At 38.7% G+C, this 19,699-nt stretch overlaps 1 protein-coding gene across 2 annotated transcripts; it reads left to right on the top strand.

Moving 5' to 3' along the window:
- Positions 1-287: 287 nt before the first annotated feature.
- LOC123975366 (6-phosphofructo-2-kinase/fructose-2,6-bisphosphatase 2-like) lies at positions 288-16,864 on the top strand. 2 transcript variants are annotated; one of them, XM_046056815.1, is made up of 17 exons: positions 288-530; positions 1,150-1,331; positions 2,310-2,435; positions 2,867-2,963; positions 5,871-5,937; positions 6,020-6,094; positions 6,187-6,243; positions 6,344-6,468; positions 7,493-7,700; positions 9,861-10,007; positions 10,122-10,226; positions 10,458-10,587; positions 11,731-11,793; positions 11,883-11,947; positions 14,139-14,339; positions 15,589-15,661; positions 15,742-16,864. In XM_046056815.1, the coding sequence occupies exons 2-16, from the start codon at positions 1,241-1,243 to the stop codon at positions 15,643-15,645; spliced, it is 1,614 nt and encodes a 537-aa protein (XP_045912771.1). In that variant the 5' UTR covers positions 288-530; positions 1,150-1,240; the 3' UTR covers positions 15,646-15,661; positions 15,742-16,864. The 2 variants fall into 2 exon arrangements, with proteins under 2 accessions (XP_045912771.1, XP_045912770.1); XM_046056814.1 differs by having other exon boundaries at positions 289-530; positions 1,177-1,331.
- Positions 16,865-19,699: the final 2,835 nt, after the last annotated feature.

The following is a 19,699-nucleotide window of genomic DNA, read 5'->3' as shown; positions in this document are numbered from 1 at the left end:
AAACGGTGGTGCCTTGAACACCCTGCTGTGTACGCACTGAATTTTCTTACCTTTCAAACACCGTTGTATTTACTAACTTGTGGCAGCTGATTGGGTAACACCTAAGACACGCCCACCAAACGGGAGAAAACATACCTCGATCCCGTTGCAGAACGTTGCACAACGTTGCAAGGAAACATGCCGTTCAATCAGAAAACGTTGCAAACCAGTGCTAAACGTTTTGAGATTGAACTCGCCCCAGATGAAGGAGTCGTCTCCGGCGGGCAGGATAGTGACGTCATGACCCGCCCTGCTCTGCCTCTGATTGGCTAGTACTCGTCGCCTTCGTTGTTTGGGTTGCTTAGGTTTAGGCGAGAGGAGTTAGATTGGCTAGGGTTATGGTAAGGATATTAGAGTAAGCCAATCAGAGGTAGAGTAGGGCGGGTAATGCCTTCACTATCCTAGGGAAAAAAGAATTACCTCCAGCCATGGTGAAGCATCGTTAAAAAGACAACAAAAACTGAATATACACAGGCACCTGCCGATTTGCGGTAAGTTTATACATTTGGGTTTTCATCCCCACTTTGATTCAACGTTTCTTTGTCTCTTTTAACGACACTTGTAGTAAAGGCGGAAGTGTTGAACTTTGCAGGCCAAGACTGTTCGGAAGTTAATGTAGCAAAATGATACCACTTCTGCTCGGATTATTAATGAAGCAGATGTAGTGGTTAGATTTCAATGTAACAATTGCAGAGACGTTGAACTTAAATGTTACATTACAGTTTTAACTAGCTAGGTAACCGAAACTTGTACCAAATAGTTAATAAATTAAGCTGCAAAATAATCAAATGAAAATAATATTTGCAGCCCTAAAGCAAATGAGTAAGCAGTTACTCACATTTGAAATGTTTTGATATAAAACATAAAATCATAACTGGAAGGGATGGACTTGTGTTTTCTGTAGATCAACTCGTTGAATAATTGACTAATGGTTCAAGCTTTATAAGATAGTCTGTCTGTGGTAATGGACTCCTCCCAGCACCACCAGTGTCCTCCATGGATTTCTGTATTTGCTGGATGTCTTTAGCATCCTTAAATGTATTATAAGAGTAGTATCACCTTACATTGGTTCTGAACATCTGTTGGCATTTCGCTGTATTGTACATACAGTATAGTGATCGCACCTGTCCTCCAAAGAGAAATTTTGACCTCGTCCCCAGACCAGCCAGGACAGGACAGCAGGACAGAGATCAGACCGGTCATGGCTGCCAGAAGGCAGAGACCTGCAGCTGCCTCAGCTGGCACAGCAGAGGCCAAAAAGATGGACCTCAGGACCAACGAGAAGAAGTGCTGTGAGTGGTTTATTTTCCCTGTGTGTGTGCGCTCTGAAGGTGAAATTTATTTCCCCTAGGGGGGATAAATAAAGGAATATCTTATCTTAAATGTTGACTCATTATCTGAGGCACCAACCTGCTCTGTATTCAACATTGAACTGCATCCTGACTATGTCATTATATAATATAATGCAGTAAAATATTGCTGTAAATCACATTTCTTACTCTGTTGGCCATGAGTAAAGAAAGGCGATAAGGTTTCTGCAGGCACTGATTGTTAATATCAATGTCAATTTTAATGCACCTTCTGTTTTTTTAGTATGTATGTTTGTAAAGGCAGGTACCACAGCGCCTTTAAAGCATAGTAATACTGTAATGAGCAAGGTCAATATTCAGAGTCAGCCAGTAAAGAGGCCTCTGAGCTCGCCTTCACTTTAACTTCACATTCAGACATTCATTGAGGAAGCTTTAATCAGGAACGGGAGATGGTTCCAACATGATTCCAATCAAAATAAGTCTTGAACACAAAACTATTTGAGTCAAGTTTGGTCTCGCTAGGTATTTGTTTTTAGCAAAAAAGATAACAAAAAAATCAGTTTGAATATTTTCCATTTCATGTCCCAGCCAACATAGTTACACTGGATCACTAAACTTGGATTCTAAACATTAACAAGCCATCGAGAGATGGCGATGGTGTGACAGAAATGTTGTATTTATATTTATATTTTTTTATATTTATATTTTATATTTATTTACATTATACAACAAAAGGGTGTGCAAAATGAAACTTTAGAATCCGATTCGAAGAACGTAAGCAGCCGTAACAACATAGTAATGATAATATGGTATTCACCATATTCACATACAACCCTGTTATTACAAATAGGACAATAATGTAATTATAAAACTTGTGAAGGGGGATGTAGGTCATAAAATGTCCTCCCGTGTTTAGTACCTAAAATCTCTGGTTGTGTTTATGTGTGTATGTGTGTGCAGCTTGGGCTTCCTACATGACCAATTCTCCAACTGTGATAGTGATGATTGGGTTGCCCGCCAGGGGGAAAACCTACATGTCCAAGAAGCTGACACGCTACCTCAACTGGATTGGAGTACCAACTAAGGGTCAGTACAGACTCAAGAGTTTTATGCGTGCCATGAACTTTGATCTCTCCACAGGAAACACAGCCAATATGAAACAGGTTAAGAAATTGAATTGCCTCTGTGAGCCCTGTGAAATATCAGAGAGATTGTTAAATGAAAGCATTTTGTTATTTTAAGAGATAGCTTTAATCCACCATGATACATAGTTCCTTTATGAAGACTGTAATGGCAATGACGTTACTTTACAGAAAATGTTGTGCTTAAGAATATGCTATGTTTATTTTTAGTTATATTTATGCCAACCACCTATATGAACTATATACACTTCTGTTGTCATATAAATTGAATGCAGAACTGGGAGAACTGGTTTGGCAGACCCCTCCCCTGACATACAGTAATCCTCCTTTTCATTATCTTTCTTTTTCTGACTGCCCTTCTTGGTTCCCTTGCAGTATTTAACCTTGGAGTTTATAGGAGAGAAGCAGTGAAGTCATACAAGTCCTATGACTTCTTCAGACATGACAATAAAGAAGCAATGGAAATTAGAAAGTGAGTTCCTCTTTATATTCTCCTTTGGTGCAGTAGATTAACTCCTTTTCCTACATTCATCCTTTTGCATGTGTTATGAGGTGTAAGTAAGTAAGTAAGGCAAGGCCAGGCAAGGCAAGTTTATTTGTATAGCACATTTCAACAACAGGGCGGTGCGGTGGTGCAGTGGTTAGCACTGTCGCCTCACAGTCACCAAGCATAAAATGTTTAAGCAACACAGGGAAATTGAAAAAGAAACACATTATTGAAAAGGGTGAAATAGAAAATAAAAACAGGATTTAAAAAAAACAGGGTAAAACAGGATAGTAAAAGTTTCAGTGCAGTGTACAATCAGGGTTAAAATAGTTAAATAGAAAATAAAAACAGGCTGAGGGGTTATATAAATAATTGAGTTACAATTATTTTTTATCTTTGAAAAGAGAATAAACAGAGAAGTATCTATTCTCTCCAGCTAGTCTGTACTCGGGTCCATAGCAATATTTGTGTCCACTGAATTTGGTTACGTCTGAGGCTATGCGCTGCTAACCCAACTTATCAGCTGGAAACCCCAAAAACCCTCGGACACTACAGAGAAAGCAGGACATGTCTGTCGTCAGGCCACTTTGATCCAGTTATACTTTGGACCGACTAGCACGTTTACAGGTGGGCAGAGGATCCTGCAAATCACTCAGGCGCGAGATTTAAGACCACTTCCTTCACTCTGTTCAATCTTACTCTCTTTATCTTTTCACTCAATTACCTACTCATTTCTCACTGTGTAAATAATGTTTACTGAAAATCAATGTGTCCTGCAATTCACATTAGTTCTCGCAGCTAGCTGCGTTCTTAATCGACGCACGAGCCGAGTGATCCACCGCTAAGAGTAAGAGTAAGTAAGTAAGTAAGTAAAGTTTATTTGTTTAGCACCTTTCACAGATAAAAATCACAAAGTGTTTCACAATAAAATGTAATACAATACAACAAAGTAAAATACAATGCATAAGAAAATTTAAATACAAATGGAAAATATAGAACAAAAACCATAAATACCCCTCGCCTAACTAAAAGCCTGCTTGAATAGCAGAGTCTTCAGTTGCTTTTTAAAAGAATCAACAGAATTCACACAACATAGAAAGGGAGGCCAAGCATTCCACAGCCTAGGTGCCGCTGCTTGGAGTGATCGATCCCCTCTGGTTTTAAAATGAGTGTGGGGAACCACTAACAACCTCTGACTACAGACTACGGGTTGGAGTATGAAGCTGTATCAACTCAGAGATGTAGGGAGGAACTTGGCCGTGCACGGCTCTAATAGTAGGGACCAGGATTTTAAATTGAATTCTGTACTGGACTGGTAACCAGTGAAGTGATGCTAAAACGGATTTGATGTGCGCTCTTTTGTTAGTGTGAGTTGAAAGCCTTGCAGCAGAGTTCTGAACAGCCTGGAGACGGTAAAGCTCTTCTTGCTCAAACAAGTAAAAAGACTGAACGAGAGGAAATAAAAGCATGAATGATCATCTCCAACTCAGCCTTTGACACCAGTGTTCTTAATTTGGAAATATTCCTTAGTTGGAAGAAACATTTTCTGACTAATTGTTTAGAGTGGTACTCCAAGGACATCGCTGAATCAAAAACAACACCTAAGCTCCTGAGGCTCGGCTGGATAGTAAGTCACCAATATGCTGCTTTATCTGAGGGATGCTACTTTCAGGGGTGATAATTAGTGTTTCTGTTTTCTCTGAGTTCAGAAGCAGGAAGTTGTCACATAACCACTGGTTGATACTGGTCAAGCAGTTACAGTAATTAAAGAAGACAATTTATGGAACTCCATTTCCCTAAACGAGCATTACAGTTGAGTGTCATCCGCATACAGATGGTCAAATATGTCACTGAATTGACTAACTATCTGTCCTAGAGGAAATATATACAAAAGGAACAGGATGGGTTCCAAGACAGAACCCTGAGGTACAACCCTGCAGTTTTAGACATGATCTGATTCATATAAACACTAAAACTTCTACCAGAATGGTAGGATGAAAGCCATTTTAAAATTAATCCAGACATCCAAACCAGATCTATTATCATAATATTATGATCAACAGTATCAAAAGCAGATGAAAGGTCCAAGAGGACCAAAACGGTATATTCCTTAGAGTCAGCTGACATCAGAATGTCACTAGAAACTTTAAGTAATGCAGTTTCTGTGGAATGCATTTTACGGAAACCAGACTGGAATTTGTCAAACAGCTTGTGATTCTCCAGGAAAAGGGTGAGTTGCTCTGCTACAACTTTTTCTAGAATTTTTGACAGGAATGGAAGTTTGGATATTGGCCTGTAGCTCCTGGGTTGTAATGGATCCTAACTGGGCTTTGTAAGTACAGGCTTAACAACAGCATGTTTTAAAAAACTAGGAACGACACCAGTTAAAAGTGAAGTATTAAGCTTCTCTATAATACAGGGGCCAATAGAATCAAACACTTGTACAAATAGCACAGTAGGGAGAGCATCCATTGGACAAGATGAGGGTTTCAATGTACTGTATGTAGCAGAGGTGATGTCATGTAATGTCACAGGTTTAAAATAGGACCAAGAATCAGCGGGAGACAGGTCATATGCATAGTTCTGAGAAAGTGATGGTGAGATGTTTGCCCTGACATTGCTGATCTTATTTACAAAGAAGTGAAGGAATTCATTACAGACCTATTTAGAGGACACAGTTGCTTGAGGGGCAAAAGGAGGAGATATGAAGGTGTCCGTCGTGAGTAAAAACACCTGGTTACTTTTCATGTAGTCTTTCCAGGTCTCTTTTGACAGCATTTTGTTTGTTTAACAAATGGGGTTATAGTTATTACAGCGTGTAAAGTCTAGAAGATGCATTTAAAAGCTAACTTCTTTGATTTCCTGATCAGTTTTCTCATTATGTTTCCACAGACAGTGTGCCTTGGTGGCACTGGAAGATGTCAAGGCCTATCTGAATGAGGAGGGAGGCCAGATCGCTGTAAGGGAACAAAAAAAACCTGTCCATCTGTATTTGCTGTAATAATTGTAATTTGGTCTGAATATCCTATGTTGTCTGTCAGGTTTTTGATGCCACCAACACCACCAGAGAGAGGAGGGAGCTCATCCTTAATTTTGCACAGAATAATGCATACAAGGTTATAGATGCATTGTTGGTTTAATCATTTTAGCACAGACAGTATATTTTCACATACATTATGGATTTCTAATGATTCGTGTCTTTTTTCAGGTGTTTTTTGTTGAATCAATATGTGACGATCCAGATGTCATCGCTACAAACATCCTGGTAAATGGTGCATTTGTGCTCCACTTTACGCTGATACTTGTGTCCTTTTATTGTTAGACGTGATGGTGAATAATCTTTACCAAATGTCTCTTTCGTAAAGGATGTGAAGGTGTCCAGCCCAGATTACCCTGAGAGGAACAGAGAAAGGGTCATGGAGGATTTTCTGAAGAGAATAGAGTGTTATAAAGTGACGTACCAACCTTTAGATCCGGACGAACACGACAAGTAAGAGGTCATTTCTGTTAAAGATGCTACCAGTATTATTTCTTTACTTTTTGCCTTGACTTTGTTTAACAACTCTCAACACTAACGTAATCAAAGCAAAAGTCATTTAGGCCTTCAAGTGTGCCGGGAATTGTGTTTGTAAGAACATGCACCTGCAGAAACTATCCAGCAGATGGAGCTCATTTATAATAGTGATGGTTATTGTCTGCTATTTAATGGGTTTGGTTTTGTGGAAATTATATACCATGAATCCAAAAATAAGGAAGTTTCTTTATATAGCACATTTCAGCAGCAAGGCAATTTAAAGTGTAGACATCAAAAGCATCAAGCCAAAGTGCAAAAGGACACATTACAAAAGGATATTGAAATACAATTAAGAGCCAAGAGAATAGAAAATAAAAAGAAGCTAAATAGAAACAAAAACAGAATAAGATAGGTATGAAATAAAAGAAAAGTTAAAGTGCATTGTAAGAAATGAATATTGTTATTATTGTTGTTGTTGTTATTATTTATTGATTCAATACAAGGCAGTGGCAAACAGAGAGTTCTTGATTCAAAAGAACTGAGAGTTGTTGAGTTTGTTCCAGATGTATGATGTATAAAAACCGAACGCTGCTTCTTCATGCTTAGTTTTGACTCTGGGGACAGAAAGCAAACCTGAAATGTGGTTCCAGAAAAACCACTGATTCAGAGGTTATAACTTAGAGGTTAAACTCTGCTTTCTGTAATTTGTTTGTTTTCTTATTAATTAACTGATCATGTTTGCAAATTCCACACTGCATTATCCATTTATTTAAATAAGTAACCCAAGAATATTTCATTTTATATCTTTGTTTGTAGAGGGGAAATTGTTGTTGATCTTGTTGAACCTTTCACTGTCCATGAGCTGTTGACAGAATGTTCTGAAGTGTCTGATAGACAAAATATCAGGATATTTAGACTACAGCAAAAGTACAAGATGTCACTTCCCATATCCTTGAGCCTTGATGACTTTCTGTTTTCCTCTTTTGGCACTGACACACAGGAACGTTTCCTTCATCCAGGTTATCAATGTTGGCCGTCGTTTCTTGGTCAACAAGGTGCAGGACTACATACAAAGTAAAATAGTGTACTACCTCATGAACATCCACGTACACTCCCACTCCATCTACCTCTGTCGGCACGGAGAGAGCCATCACAATGTGGAGGGACTCATCGGGGGAGACTCTGAACTGTCAGAGAGAGGGAAACAGGTGCATTAACAAAGCATCTCACTTTATATTTCTAAACTCTATAAAGATAGCAGCATTTCCAAGTCTTAAAGGAATAGGTTTGACATTTTGGAAAATACACTTATTTGTAGGGATGCCTCTGACTAAAGATTTTCCTAGTAGACTAGTAGTCGTTTGTTCAAGCCATTAGTCAACTAGTTGTCTATGTTAATGATTAATTTAATAATTTTAATATTTATATTTGGAGGATCAGAAACGGTTTGAGTTTCAGTGCCTAGAAATAATGTTATAAGTAACATTGTAAACACTGTTACTTAAAGAGAAATACAGAACCATAATAAACTAGGGCTGCGCGATATGGCCTATTAATAATATTGCGATATTTTTAGGCAACACGTTATATCTCGACATTTTGTCTAAAATAACATGCAGTACATCCTCATAGTGCAAACATGATGATGTTGCAGAATAAGATGTACTGCTGTGGATGAAACTACCCAACAGTTTATAAAGTAGTTAAAATTGTACAATTAGCTCAACCTTAAACATCCACAGCAGTAAAATGCAACGTATACATTAATGCAGCAGTAATATTAATCCAAAAACATAAGATATAATAGTAAAACGCTGACAGGGATCAGTTTACTGCACAGTGACTACTAAGTAAATTTTCATATAATTCTTGCAAACTTTTACCTTAGTAAGTTTAGAATGTAGAACTTTTACTTGTTGTCGGTAGGGCTGAAACGATTCATCGATTAAATCGATTAATTTGATTACTAAAATGCATCGACGCTAATTATTTGTATTTAATCCATATAACTAGTAGTAGTATACACTATACATACACTGTGTCGCAGGACCATCCCATGTCCAAAGTATGGGATTATTTCAAGCTAAAAGAAAACAACAACTCTGTAATGTTACAGTCTGTCCACCATAAAACGAAACTTATGTTGCCTAATGTTACCGCACCTGGTCAGAAAGCACCCGGTGTTGTGCCAGCGGAACACAGACAGTAACAGCCACTTTACCATTTAACTGAAACCATAATTGATTGTTGAGTTGAAGGCTAGCCAAAGTAAGCTGCAATCCACAGCTGAAAATGTAAACGTGTGTGAGTTTGGGTTGTAGCGTCACAGTCATGAGTTAACTGGGTGTCTGGGAGCTGCACCTTAGTATAACTTGTATAGCACTCGGGTGATGTTTGTGTTGGTAAAGCAGTTGTCTGGTTGTTGGTCTGTTGATGTTGCTGGTCTGATGTTTCCTGTATGACACACTGAAGGTACACAGCTGACCCCGTTACGGGGGGGTGCCACCGCCACCAAGCAAAAGTACTTCTTAAACGAAGCATCGATGAATCTATAAAAGAATCTATATAAGCTTCGAGTACTAAAATCATCATTAGCTGCAGCCCTTTAGTGGAGTATTTTCAAAGTGAGGTTGGTATTAGTACTTTTGCTTAAGTATGGACCTGAATACTTCTTCCACCTCTGGTTAGCACACTCCTGCCTAACTGCAACTCCGGCCAGAGTCCTGATCCGAACCGCCAGAAATCCCCTCAGTACTATATTCGATGTTGTCAAACTGACCTCTGTCTGTCTCCGAGCCTGTGTTCAGTCCCAGTTTGTGTTCATTGGAAGGCTGCTGAGTTCGGTTTCTTTGCCACTCGCTTAGCTCCGGTTATGGTGCTCATTCTGGTGCTAAAGTTCTGGTGGATCAAAGTTCCTGTGCTAGTGGTGTAAACAAACACCAAGCCCCCATCTTGAAGTATCTTCAACCAAGTCAAGCTGCCCTTGATTTCAACCTTACTTGGATAATTATGACCTGGATTACTGAGAATCTTCACAGACACAGACCCTGATACTTTAGTTCTGGCCCTAATGACAACGCGCGGCTCGCAAATAGCGTTTGAGGATGTAGTTTTTCTTTGATCAGTGAAAACTTTGTCGACTAAGACTCTTATCATCAACAAACAGTTTAGTCGACAATTAGGGGGCAGCCCTACTTATTTGATACCACTCTCTCTTTTTAAATATGAAGCTACAGCCAGCAGCTTAACTTAGACTGGAAACAGAGAAACAGCTAGCCTGGCCCTTTTTTTTTCTTGCAAAATAGATGTGTGTTAATTAGCTAGCTTTAACTTCTGTCTTTTTCATACAGTATGTTCTACTTTATCAGTTTGCAGCAGCACTGAAGAATTTTGTGGAAGAGCACCGTCTGTCAGACCTTAAAGTTTGGACCAGCCAGCTGAGACGCACTATTCAGACGGCAGAGGAGCTGGGAATCCCTTACGAGCAGTGGAAGATCCTCAATGAAATAGATGCTGTATGTCCTCAGATACATCACAAAAGTGACACAGAGTGGTGATCTGCCATCAACATTGTTTTTGAGTGAGGGCCTGTCTTGAGTTTTGACTGTTTTCATTACTTTATGTTTCAGGGAGAGTGTGAAGAAATGACCTATAAAACGATTGAGGAAAAATACCCAGAGGAGTTTGCCATGAGGGACCTTGACAAGTACCACTACCGCTACCCTGGAGGAGAGGTAAAAGCCTTCTCTTTCCTATAAAGTGATGTTTGTCCTTTTTGTGTATTACTGATTGAGTCAGACATGTGTTGAAGATTTATGTAACTGACAGATTAGGATCTGTTATACATGTGGCCATGGTGTTTTTTAAAATAAATTAGAAAATGATCTTCTATAAAAACTGTATCAAAAAATAACAAAACTGAATTCTGTATTATTTGATTTTATGTACCTTTTCTTTCGCTGTAGTCCTACCAGGACCTGGTCCAAAGGCTGGAGCCCGTTATCATGGAACTGGAGCGACAGGGCAACGTGCTGGTCATCTGTCATCAGGCTGTCATGCGCTGCTTACTCGCCTATTTCTTGGACAAGAGCGCAGGTTAAATGCACAAACAGATACATAACCTTAAGATAAGATAAAGCCTTACATTATTAAGACACATTCACAGTATACTGTTCAGTCACTGCTAACATCAGTTTGTTTTATCATTTATCTAAACCTTACATCATAATTATACTCGAAAGTCTTTAACACAAGCGCTTAGTAAAGTAATTCAGGGCCATATTGTTCCCCTGAGATCTGAAATAGTGTCACATTGCAGCTAAACTAAACATTTCTGAGGGGGCTGTTGAAGACACACTTGAGAGATGTTAAGTACCACCTAAAGACTGATATAACCTTAATGATACAGAAAAGCTAACTAAAAATAAAATGTTCCACTCCAGTTAACAAATGTAAATTAAAAAGACTATTGGCAAAGCATAGCTTGAGTGGGTGAGTAGCAATTTCCAATCCACTCATTTGATTACAAAACAAGTAGAAGTGCTCTATTTTTGTTGCTATGTGGAGAATATCACACGCAGCACTACAATATTTAGGCATTTTTTGTGACCTTTAAATGGAAAAAAAAAAAGGTGGATGTCTTAACCAACTCAGGCATATGTACAATAGCACCAGACTGCAAAATAGTCACACAAAATATGGTGCTTTTGTGGAAATCAAACTTATGAATGATCGCATCTCGATATCTTTGATCCAATGTATAAAAAAGATAGGGAAGGGGGCCTTCTGAATAATGAGGCTAACTTGTCACGCTAACAATGAAGCAAATGTTATAGCATTTGATGACATGAATTTTGACTGGATCCTAATTACTAACAAGAATATGTATAAACATATGGAAATGGGCACAAATCATAACTGACTAGTTAGAGTGGAAAGTCCTGCTTAAAAACACACCCGTAATGATGCGTGGGCAGACGGTGGGTTTGTCAGTCAGCAGAGGAAGTGGTCTATAGTCTAAACCACAGCTAAACCGATGAGTGTGGGTGCAGCTGTGGCATTTTCCATCATCCCTCTATGACACTGCAACCTTAACACAGCAATCATGTACTGTACCTTGGAAGAAGTTTACAGCTGTCCATACGGAGTGATATGCCATCCCAAACATTTAGGAGGGAACATAAACATGACTGGATATAACCACAGCACAGAAAGTCTTTTTTATTATTGTTGGCACAGATGATCTGCCCTACTTGAAGTGTCCCCTGCACACTGTCCTTAAACTCACCCCTGTGGCTTATGGTAAGTCACTACACTCTTCATAAGTCAACACAATCTAACTTTTTCCTTTGTTGGGATTTGAAGTATTTTTTCCTGTCTCCCTCTACAAGGTTGTAAAGTGGACGTGTTTGACTTGAAGGTGGAGGCTGTCAACACTCACAAGGACAGACGATTAGTAAGCTTCTGACCTTTCTATTATTTTGTGTCGTACACATGTTGTCAGTTTTTCTCTTTCGGACGTTTATGTCTGTCTATCTATCCATGCTGCCTGAATGACCAGTTGAACCCCCATACCCATGACTGGACAATCTCCTCTAAGAAGAGCTATTTTTAATTCAAACCAAAATTACACACTGCTGTGTCTCATTCAGCTTTCAGAAGCCAGATATCTAGTCTTCTCTCAAAAGTCCTGGTCGCAGTTGCATAACTCTGTGATCTAGAGATCCAAAGAAGTTAAAAGTCAAGGGCAACCTTCACAGACATCTGTGTAGAGAGATAAATGCATACTTATACTTACATACATACTTATTGTAATGTATCCACATACCGAGTATACAAATGAACGGAATGCCATTCCAAGGTGCTAAAACAAAATCACAATAATTCAGCTTAATAGAAAAGATACCATACAACACAACATAGTAACTGACATTAGACAAGATACAGCTGATCAATTACTGTAAGGCAGAGTGAGCATGGTATGACTGGAGCATTATAAAGTGTGTACTGTAACCCGCATCTGTATAAGTATATACTTAAATATTAGCAGCAACAGAATTACTTTACAGTAACAGGAGTAATAATAGTATGTAAACAGTGTCAGGTATATAGGGTTGTGTTTGTATTTCACATAAATCTCAATCATTGTGAAAAAATGTCTGATTTCCAGCCACAGTTAGCTATAAAAAGAGGAGACACACCTTTTAAAGAAACAGTTTGGGAAGCCAGCACTTCTAATGTTATGTACGGGACCATTTTTTGCAGCCGGGCACAAGAAATAGTCCGGCACATAACACCCAGCAAAAGCCACATTAAACAAATGAGATAGAACGTGCTAATTAGAGTGTTTGAGGTGTTGATAGGCAGATTTTTTGCCTTCACACAGACCCAGACAAGCCAGTCTTTAAGTTAAGCTATGCTAACCGGCTCATGCCTCTAGCTACATACAAAAGACAGATAGGAAAGTATTTTCAATCTTCTCATCTAACTCTTGTCAAGCAAAGTTTCCAAATTATTATTAATTACCCGTTTGAGCATCAATACCTCTATCTTCTCTGTCCGTCAAAGAAAGGAACAGCAAAAAGCAGCACAATTTTACTGATTGTATGTGCTGTATTGTCAAAGCCCTTACACTCCACCAGAGCTGCCATCATCGCTTGCGACCATTGTACATAGCTTTGGCTATTTATAGCACCTGTATTATCATGAATTCATCACATGTATCTATAAACCATTATCCATATTGATAACTCCTGATAACTAAGTGTGATCACCAAAAGTAATCAATGATTTATTTCATCATCCTCATTGAAAGAGACATTGAAAAAGAACAGGGGGGGAAATGATGCCTTCAATGTCAATAAAAAGAAATATACAATTAAGAAAACAGAAGAAATTCATCAGAATTAGCTTTAATATGTATTTTGGACTTGGTGCTGGGCAGGTGTCGTACAGTGGGTTTATCAGAGCTTTTAATCTGAAAATAGCTTCCTGCATCTGGAAAACAACCCTGATGAGAGTGTTCAGAGTGAACCAAAACAACTGAGATGCGAATGCTAAAAACAAAAACAATGATCTGAAAGACACCGAAATGCTCTGAAGAACTTAGGCGAACTGGAAAGACAGGTGATAATCTGTGGGTTCATCGCTGCGAGTAACCCTTTTCACATTCACATAGTCATTTGAGCCATTATCTTACTATATAGCACCTTTAATGTAACGACTAAATGTTCATTATTGACAATCACACTCAGTTCATCAATCAGTGTCAAGGAATGCCCATGACACATACAGTACTGTGCCTTTTGTATTCATTTCCTAATCAGACTGCTCCGTATCTGTTCCCTGGTTGTAGAGTTTGTGCTGGTTTGTTTCGAGTGTTGACACCAAGAGTCCTAGACAGAGTGGGTGTTAACACATAAACACATTTACTGAGAAACCTCTTGTTAAATGGGGTGAGATATATCCTGTCTGCGGAGACCAACATAACAATGGCCTATATATTTATTGCTGTTTGTCTCTGTAGTTGTTTTTCTGTCTTTGACTGCTCACACTGACTTATAAGGACACAGTGATTTCAGAGAGGTTTGATTACTATAACATAAAAAAACATGTGTTAAACAGTCCGCCTTGTCTTCATTAACCAGAGTAAAGTCACAACAGCTGCTGTGCCACCAGCTTTCCACCGACGAAACAGCTTCACTCCGCTGTCCAGCCAAGACCAGATTAAACGACCTCGTCTATATAGCGTGGGCAACCCTCCACAGACCCGCATGTCCCAGGCCCCCACTTTACCCAGCATGCTGTTCTCTGAGGCGTCTGAGGGGGCGGAGCAGCTACAAAGCGAGGTCAGTGTACAGCACGGTGTGTGGTGTAAATATTTCTGTGTATAAGATAAAGAGGTTTAAAGATGTTTTAAATGGAAGAAAAAGTAAATATGAAAAAGAGACAGAGTGAGAGAGAGAGAAGATTAATAAATAAAGCTGAATACATCAATAAATTATAATGCTAGTTAAATAATAAAATTTTTTGTGTAAAAATAAAAACAACCCTTATAATTTTTCATTAACCTTCAACCATTTGTTCTTGGGACACATATACTGAACTGCATACTGCTGAAGTGATACTGTATAACAGTAACTAAAGCCTTTTAACGCTAACAAAGTTAGCCACCTAGTAGCCACACAGTTTTTGTAGACTGAAGTTATACACATGCACACAAACCCTGGACCAATTACTGCTCTACATAGACATGTTTGTCTTATTAACATATAAACGTGAGGAAAATTGGAAAAGTGGGGAGGAAAATGTAGCTTTTGGAATAGATAAAGAATTAAATATGTGCCAAGACCTACAAAAATAGGGAAATTAAGGAGTTAAAATAAAAACATTAAAAGATAAATAGAGTAAAATAAATTGAGTTTTAACTATTTAATTTTATCAGGTTAAAGGTTCAGTGTGTAAGTTTTAGTGACATCTAGTGGTGAGGATTGCAAATTGCAATTGAAATGGCTCATTCTAAGGTAATAAAAACATAATGGTTCATTACGTAAGGTTTTATACGCCACTGAAAACATAGTTATGTATATTATATTGTATTTCTGTCAATAGATCTTCCTAAATATTACACACTGGACCTTTAAGTATTATATATATTAACTAACAGTATTATTAATTAATGTGTTCAGCTATAATATTTATTTATCCGATTACCTTTTTCTGCCTTTTGTCTGTATATTCAGATGTGTTACTCTAGATATCAGAGCCATGATAGAAAATGCCCGCAATGTAGTTTCATGTTTTTCATGTCAGTGTTTTAAACAAACAAAAATGCCCTTCACAGTCAGTAGTTTGTAGTTTCCCATTTTTTTTGCCTGTGTTGTTGACTACAAAGTGCCCTTAAATTTACTGCACTTCAAAGGCTGGAAAGTGACAGAAAAACTGAAAGGGAGTGTTTCACTCTGGCTGGTGACCTCAGATTTTAATATTAGCTCAAGTTCAGTCAGTGCCAGTCTAAACAAATGCCTCATTCCTCGTGTGGTTTGGTGTTTTGGTCCATGCCTTCTACCTTCTCTCCCTTCCTTGTGCACTCTGCAGGACTCTGTGAACGGTTTCAGTGCAGCAGACACAGACGACAACGGCGTTCGGAGTTAAAAAAGCACAAACAGAGGTATTTTCAGCCTTCTCCTCTTATCTATCATGTGGAACACCTCAGATATCTCACAGCTTTTGTTTTGTCATTTATCCCAGGCTTTTCTCCACATGGATGTATCACCACTTCTGAGGACCACCAATTGCAACCAGCTTGAGCCATTACATTCCTAAGCACTGTATTATGCACCACATTGTGTAACCCTACATGTGTCATGTGCGTGTTAGTGTAAGTGTGCACGTACATACATGAACTCAATGCATTTGCACAATAGCATTAAAATCTAGGCTGCGATCCACCTGAGATAATGTAAAGATCTACAGTAAAGAGACTCTGAAAACCCATCCATTAGCTCCTATTACACTCCACATTCTGTAGTCTACAGTCATATTGCTGTATTAGATGTAGAACATGTTGAATATGAATTGTATACCTCACTGGAAGCTACTGCCTTCAGTTTTATTGTAAGTGTACCTCTCTTTAAGGAAGCCACGCACAGCCTTAGTTTTCCCTCACATTCTCTCTTTTAAGTTACCTATTTAAACATTCCCACATTCATTGGGTGGTCTGACACGATGTTGTAATCATTTTATTTGTTGTGTAATAACAGAGCTTGCAGCAGGCAGACACAAGCTGTAAAAAGTAGTGAAATGTTTCGTTTAGCACTATAAAATGTGCAACAGCTACTGTGCTTTTCCTGTGACAATTATTCTTGTCACGTCAAATCTCTTCAATGATGTCTACCTGTGTGTGTGTGTGTGTGTGTGTGTGTGTGTGTGTATGATCATATAAATCTGATCACATTTTAACTGATTTGAACTGATTCATATATTGCAAATACAAAGTGTTTGACCGCGCTGGAAATTTTTAAATGTATTTTAGTTTCTTCCCAAAGAAAAGTAAATCAGTCATACTGTATGTTCAGTTTGGCTTTCATGTGGATAACATCTGTTCAAATGACTTTGATGTAAACATCAGGAATAAATCAATTATTTGGAAAAGTGCCTTTATTTAATGGACTACAAGGCTGTAATAGTACATAGGAGTATTTAAAATATAGTATACATGACATACTAGTATATGTAGTATGTAGTAGTAAGTATGTCTCTCCTGAATCAAAGTAATGGCAATACATTTGGATGTCTTAAAAAGAGCTTTAATGTTATTGCACACTGTGCCCTACATGTTTCATTAAATAAAGTTAATTTTAAGCTGTTTTTATATTGACTTCTGTTTTTTTTCTCTGGAGTATTTAACATTATTTTGACCTCATAAAAGCCTATTAGTTTGGTGTGGGCGTGTGAGCTCATTGGTATCCTTCCTGTCTGCTAAACATGTCCCTAAAGAACAAGAAATGATAACATCACAGCCACTGAAAAAACAAACAAAGAACAACAAATAGTCAGTGCATATTTCACACTTCATCTGATGCCAAATCTAGATTTGTAAATTAGATGTTTATGGTAAGAGGGGGCATTTGTCAGAATGATATACAGTGAGGAAAATAAGTATTTGAACACCCTGCTATTTTGCAAGTTCTCCCACTTCAAAATCATGGAGGGGTCTGAAATTGTCATCGTAGGTGCATGTCCACTGTGAGAGACATAATCTAAAAAAAAAAAAATCCAGAAATCACAATGTATGATTTAACTATTTATTTGTATGATACAGCTGCAAATAAGTATTTGAAAACCTGAGAAAATCAATGTTAATATTTGGTACAGTAGCCTTTGTTTGCAATTACAGAGGTCAAACGTTTCCTGTAGTTTTTCACCAGCTTTGCACACACTGCAGGAGGGATTTTGGCCCACTCCTCCACACAGATCTTCTCTAGATCAGTCAGGTTTCTGGGCAGTCGCTGAGAAACACGGAGTTTGAGCTCCCTCCAAAGATTCTCTATTGGGTTTAGGTCTGGAGACTGGCTAGGCCACGCCAGAACCTTGATATGCTTCTTACAGAGCCACTCCTTGGTTATCCTGGCTGTGTGCTTCAGGTCATTGTCATGTTGGAAGAGCCAGCCTCGACCCATCTTCAATACTCTAAGGGAAGGAGGTTGTTCCCCAAAATCTCGCAATACATGGCCCCGGTCATCCTCTCCTTAATACAGTGCAGTCGCCCTGTCCCATGTGCAGAAAAACACCCCCAAAGCATGATGCTACCACCCCCATGCTTCACAGTAGGGATGGTGTTCTTGGGATGGTCCTCATCATTCTTCTTCCTCCAAACACGGTTAGTGGAATAATGACCAAAAAGTTCTATTTTGGTCTCATCTGACCACATGACTTTCTCCCATGACTCCTCTGGATCATCCAAATGGTCATTGGAAAACTTAAGATGGGCCTTGACATGTGCTGGTTTAAGCAGGGGAACCTTCCGTGCCATGCATGATTTCAAACCATGACGTCTTAGTGTATTACCAACAGTAACCTTGGAAACGGTGGTCCCAGCTCTTTTCAGGTCATTGACCAGCTCCTCCCGTGAAGTTCTGGGCTGATTTCTCAACTTTCTTAGGATCATTGAGACCCCACGAGGGTCGAGGCTGGGTCTTCCAACATGACAATGACCTGAAGCACACAGCCAGGATAACCAAGGAGTGGCTCTGTAAGAGGCATATCAAGGTTCTGGCGTGGCCTAGCCAGTCTCCAGAACAGCAATAGAGAATCTTTGGAGGGAGCTCAAACTCCGTGTTTCTCAGCGACAGCCCAGAAACCTGACTGATCTAGAGAAGATCTGTGTGGAGGAGTGGGCCAAAATCCCTCCTGCAGTGTGTGCAAACCTGGTGAAAAACTACAGGAAACGTTTGACCTCTGTAATTGCAAACAAAGGCTACTGTACCAAATATTAACATTGATTTTCTCAGGTGTTCAAATACTTATTTGCAGCTGTATCATACAAATAAATAGTTAAAAAATCATACATTGTGATTTCTGGTTTTTGTTTTTTAGATTATGTCTCTCACAGCGGACATGCACCTACGATGACAATTTCAGATTTCCCTCCATGATTTCTGAGTGGGAGAACTTGCAAAATAGCAGGGTGTTCAAATACTTATTTTCCTCACTGTATACTATCGTTTAGCAAACCTGGTAAAGACCCAACCAATCCTGGTAATTATAGACCCATAGCTCTGACATCTCACTTATGCAAATGGATGGAGAGGATAATAGTTCGTAGGTTATCACATGTAATGGAACAGAGAGAGGACTACTGAGTAATATACAAAATGGATTTTGGAAAGGGCGCTCCACAACAGATGCTCTCGTTAGAGTAAGTAAGGTAGAAAAGGCACTGAAAATGAAAGAGCTGATGATAATAGTGTATTTTGAGAAGGCATATGATACTATGTGGAGGGAAGGACTACTTATTAAACTAAATAGAATGGGGTTTGAAGGAAGGATTTATAACTGGATACTAGACTTTTTAACAGATAGGAAAATTAGAGTAAAGGTTGGATCAGAAATTTCTACAGAGTTTAAGGTAAATAATGGCATTCCCCAGGGGAGTGCAATTAGCCCTATATTATTCAACATTATGATTAATGATATATTTTCAGATTTAGATGGACACATCAAATCAGCGTTATATGCAGATGATGGGGCCATATGGATGAGAGGAAGAAATGAGACATGTGTTAGAGAACATTAGGAAAGCAATAGGGAAAGTAGAGAAGTGGTCATTCAAGTGGGGATTTAAAATATCAACAAGCAAATCCTGTTATATGGTGTTCACAAACAAGCGAAAGTGTCATGTAGAAAAGCTTTTTCTATATCAGCAGCCAATGGAAAAAGTAAATGAATTAAAGTATTTGGGATTGATAGTAAGTACACATGGAAAACACAAAGCAATTGGAAACTAAATGCAAACAAGTTATTAGAGTGGTGGCGGGATGCGACTGGGGTGCAGATAAACAGTCACTAATTGACATACAGTGGGTACGGAAAGTATTCAGACCCCTTTAAATTTTTCACTCTTTGTTTCATTGCAGCCATTTTCCAAAAATCAAAAAAGTTCATTTTATTTCTCAGTAATGTACACTCAGCACCCCATCTTGACAGA

The sequence above is a fragment of the Micropterus dolomieu genome, linkage group LG08 (genome assembly GCF_021292245.1).
Source record: "Micropterus dolomieu isolate WLL.071019.BEF.003 ecotype Adirondacks linkage group LG08, ASM2129224v1, whole genome shotgun sequence".
Classification (NCBI taxonomy): domain Eukaryota; kingdom Metazoa; phylum Chordata; class Actinopteri; order Centrarchiformes; family Centrarchidae; genus Micropterus; species Micropterus dolomieu.
This window is presented reverse-complemented; position numbering and strand designations above follow the sequence as displayed.

Bases quoted from the DNA above. Each gene is read 5' to 3' on its own strand.
- LOC123975366 (XM_046056815.1), top strand. From the start codon at position 1,241: ATGGCTGCCAGAAGGCAGAGACCTGCAGCTGCCTCAGCTGGCACAGCA. The intron at 2,964-5,870 runs GTGAGTTCCTCT...ATGTTTCCACAG, and splicing joins GAAGCAATGGAAATTAGAAA to ACAGTGTGCCTTGGTGGCAC. The intron at 10,008-10,121 runs GTATGTCCTCAG...TTTATGTTTCAG, and splicing joins TCCTCAATGAAATAGATGCT to GGAGAGTGTGAAGAAATGAC.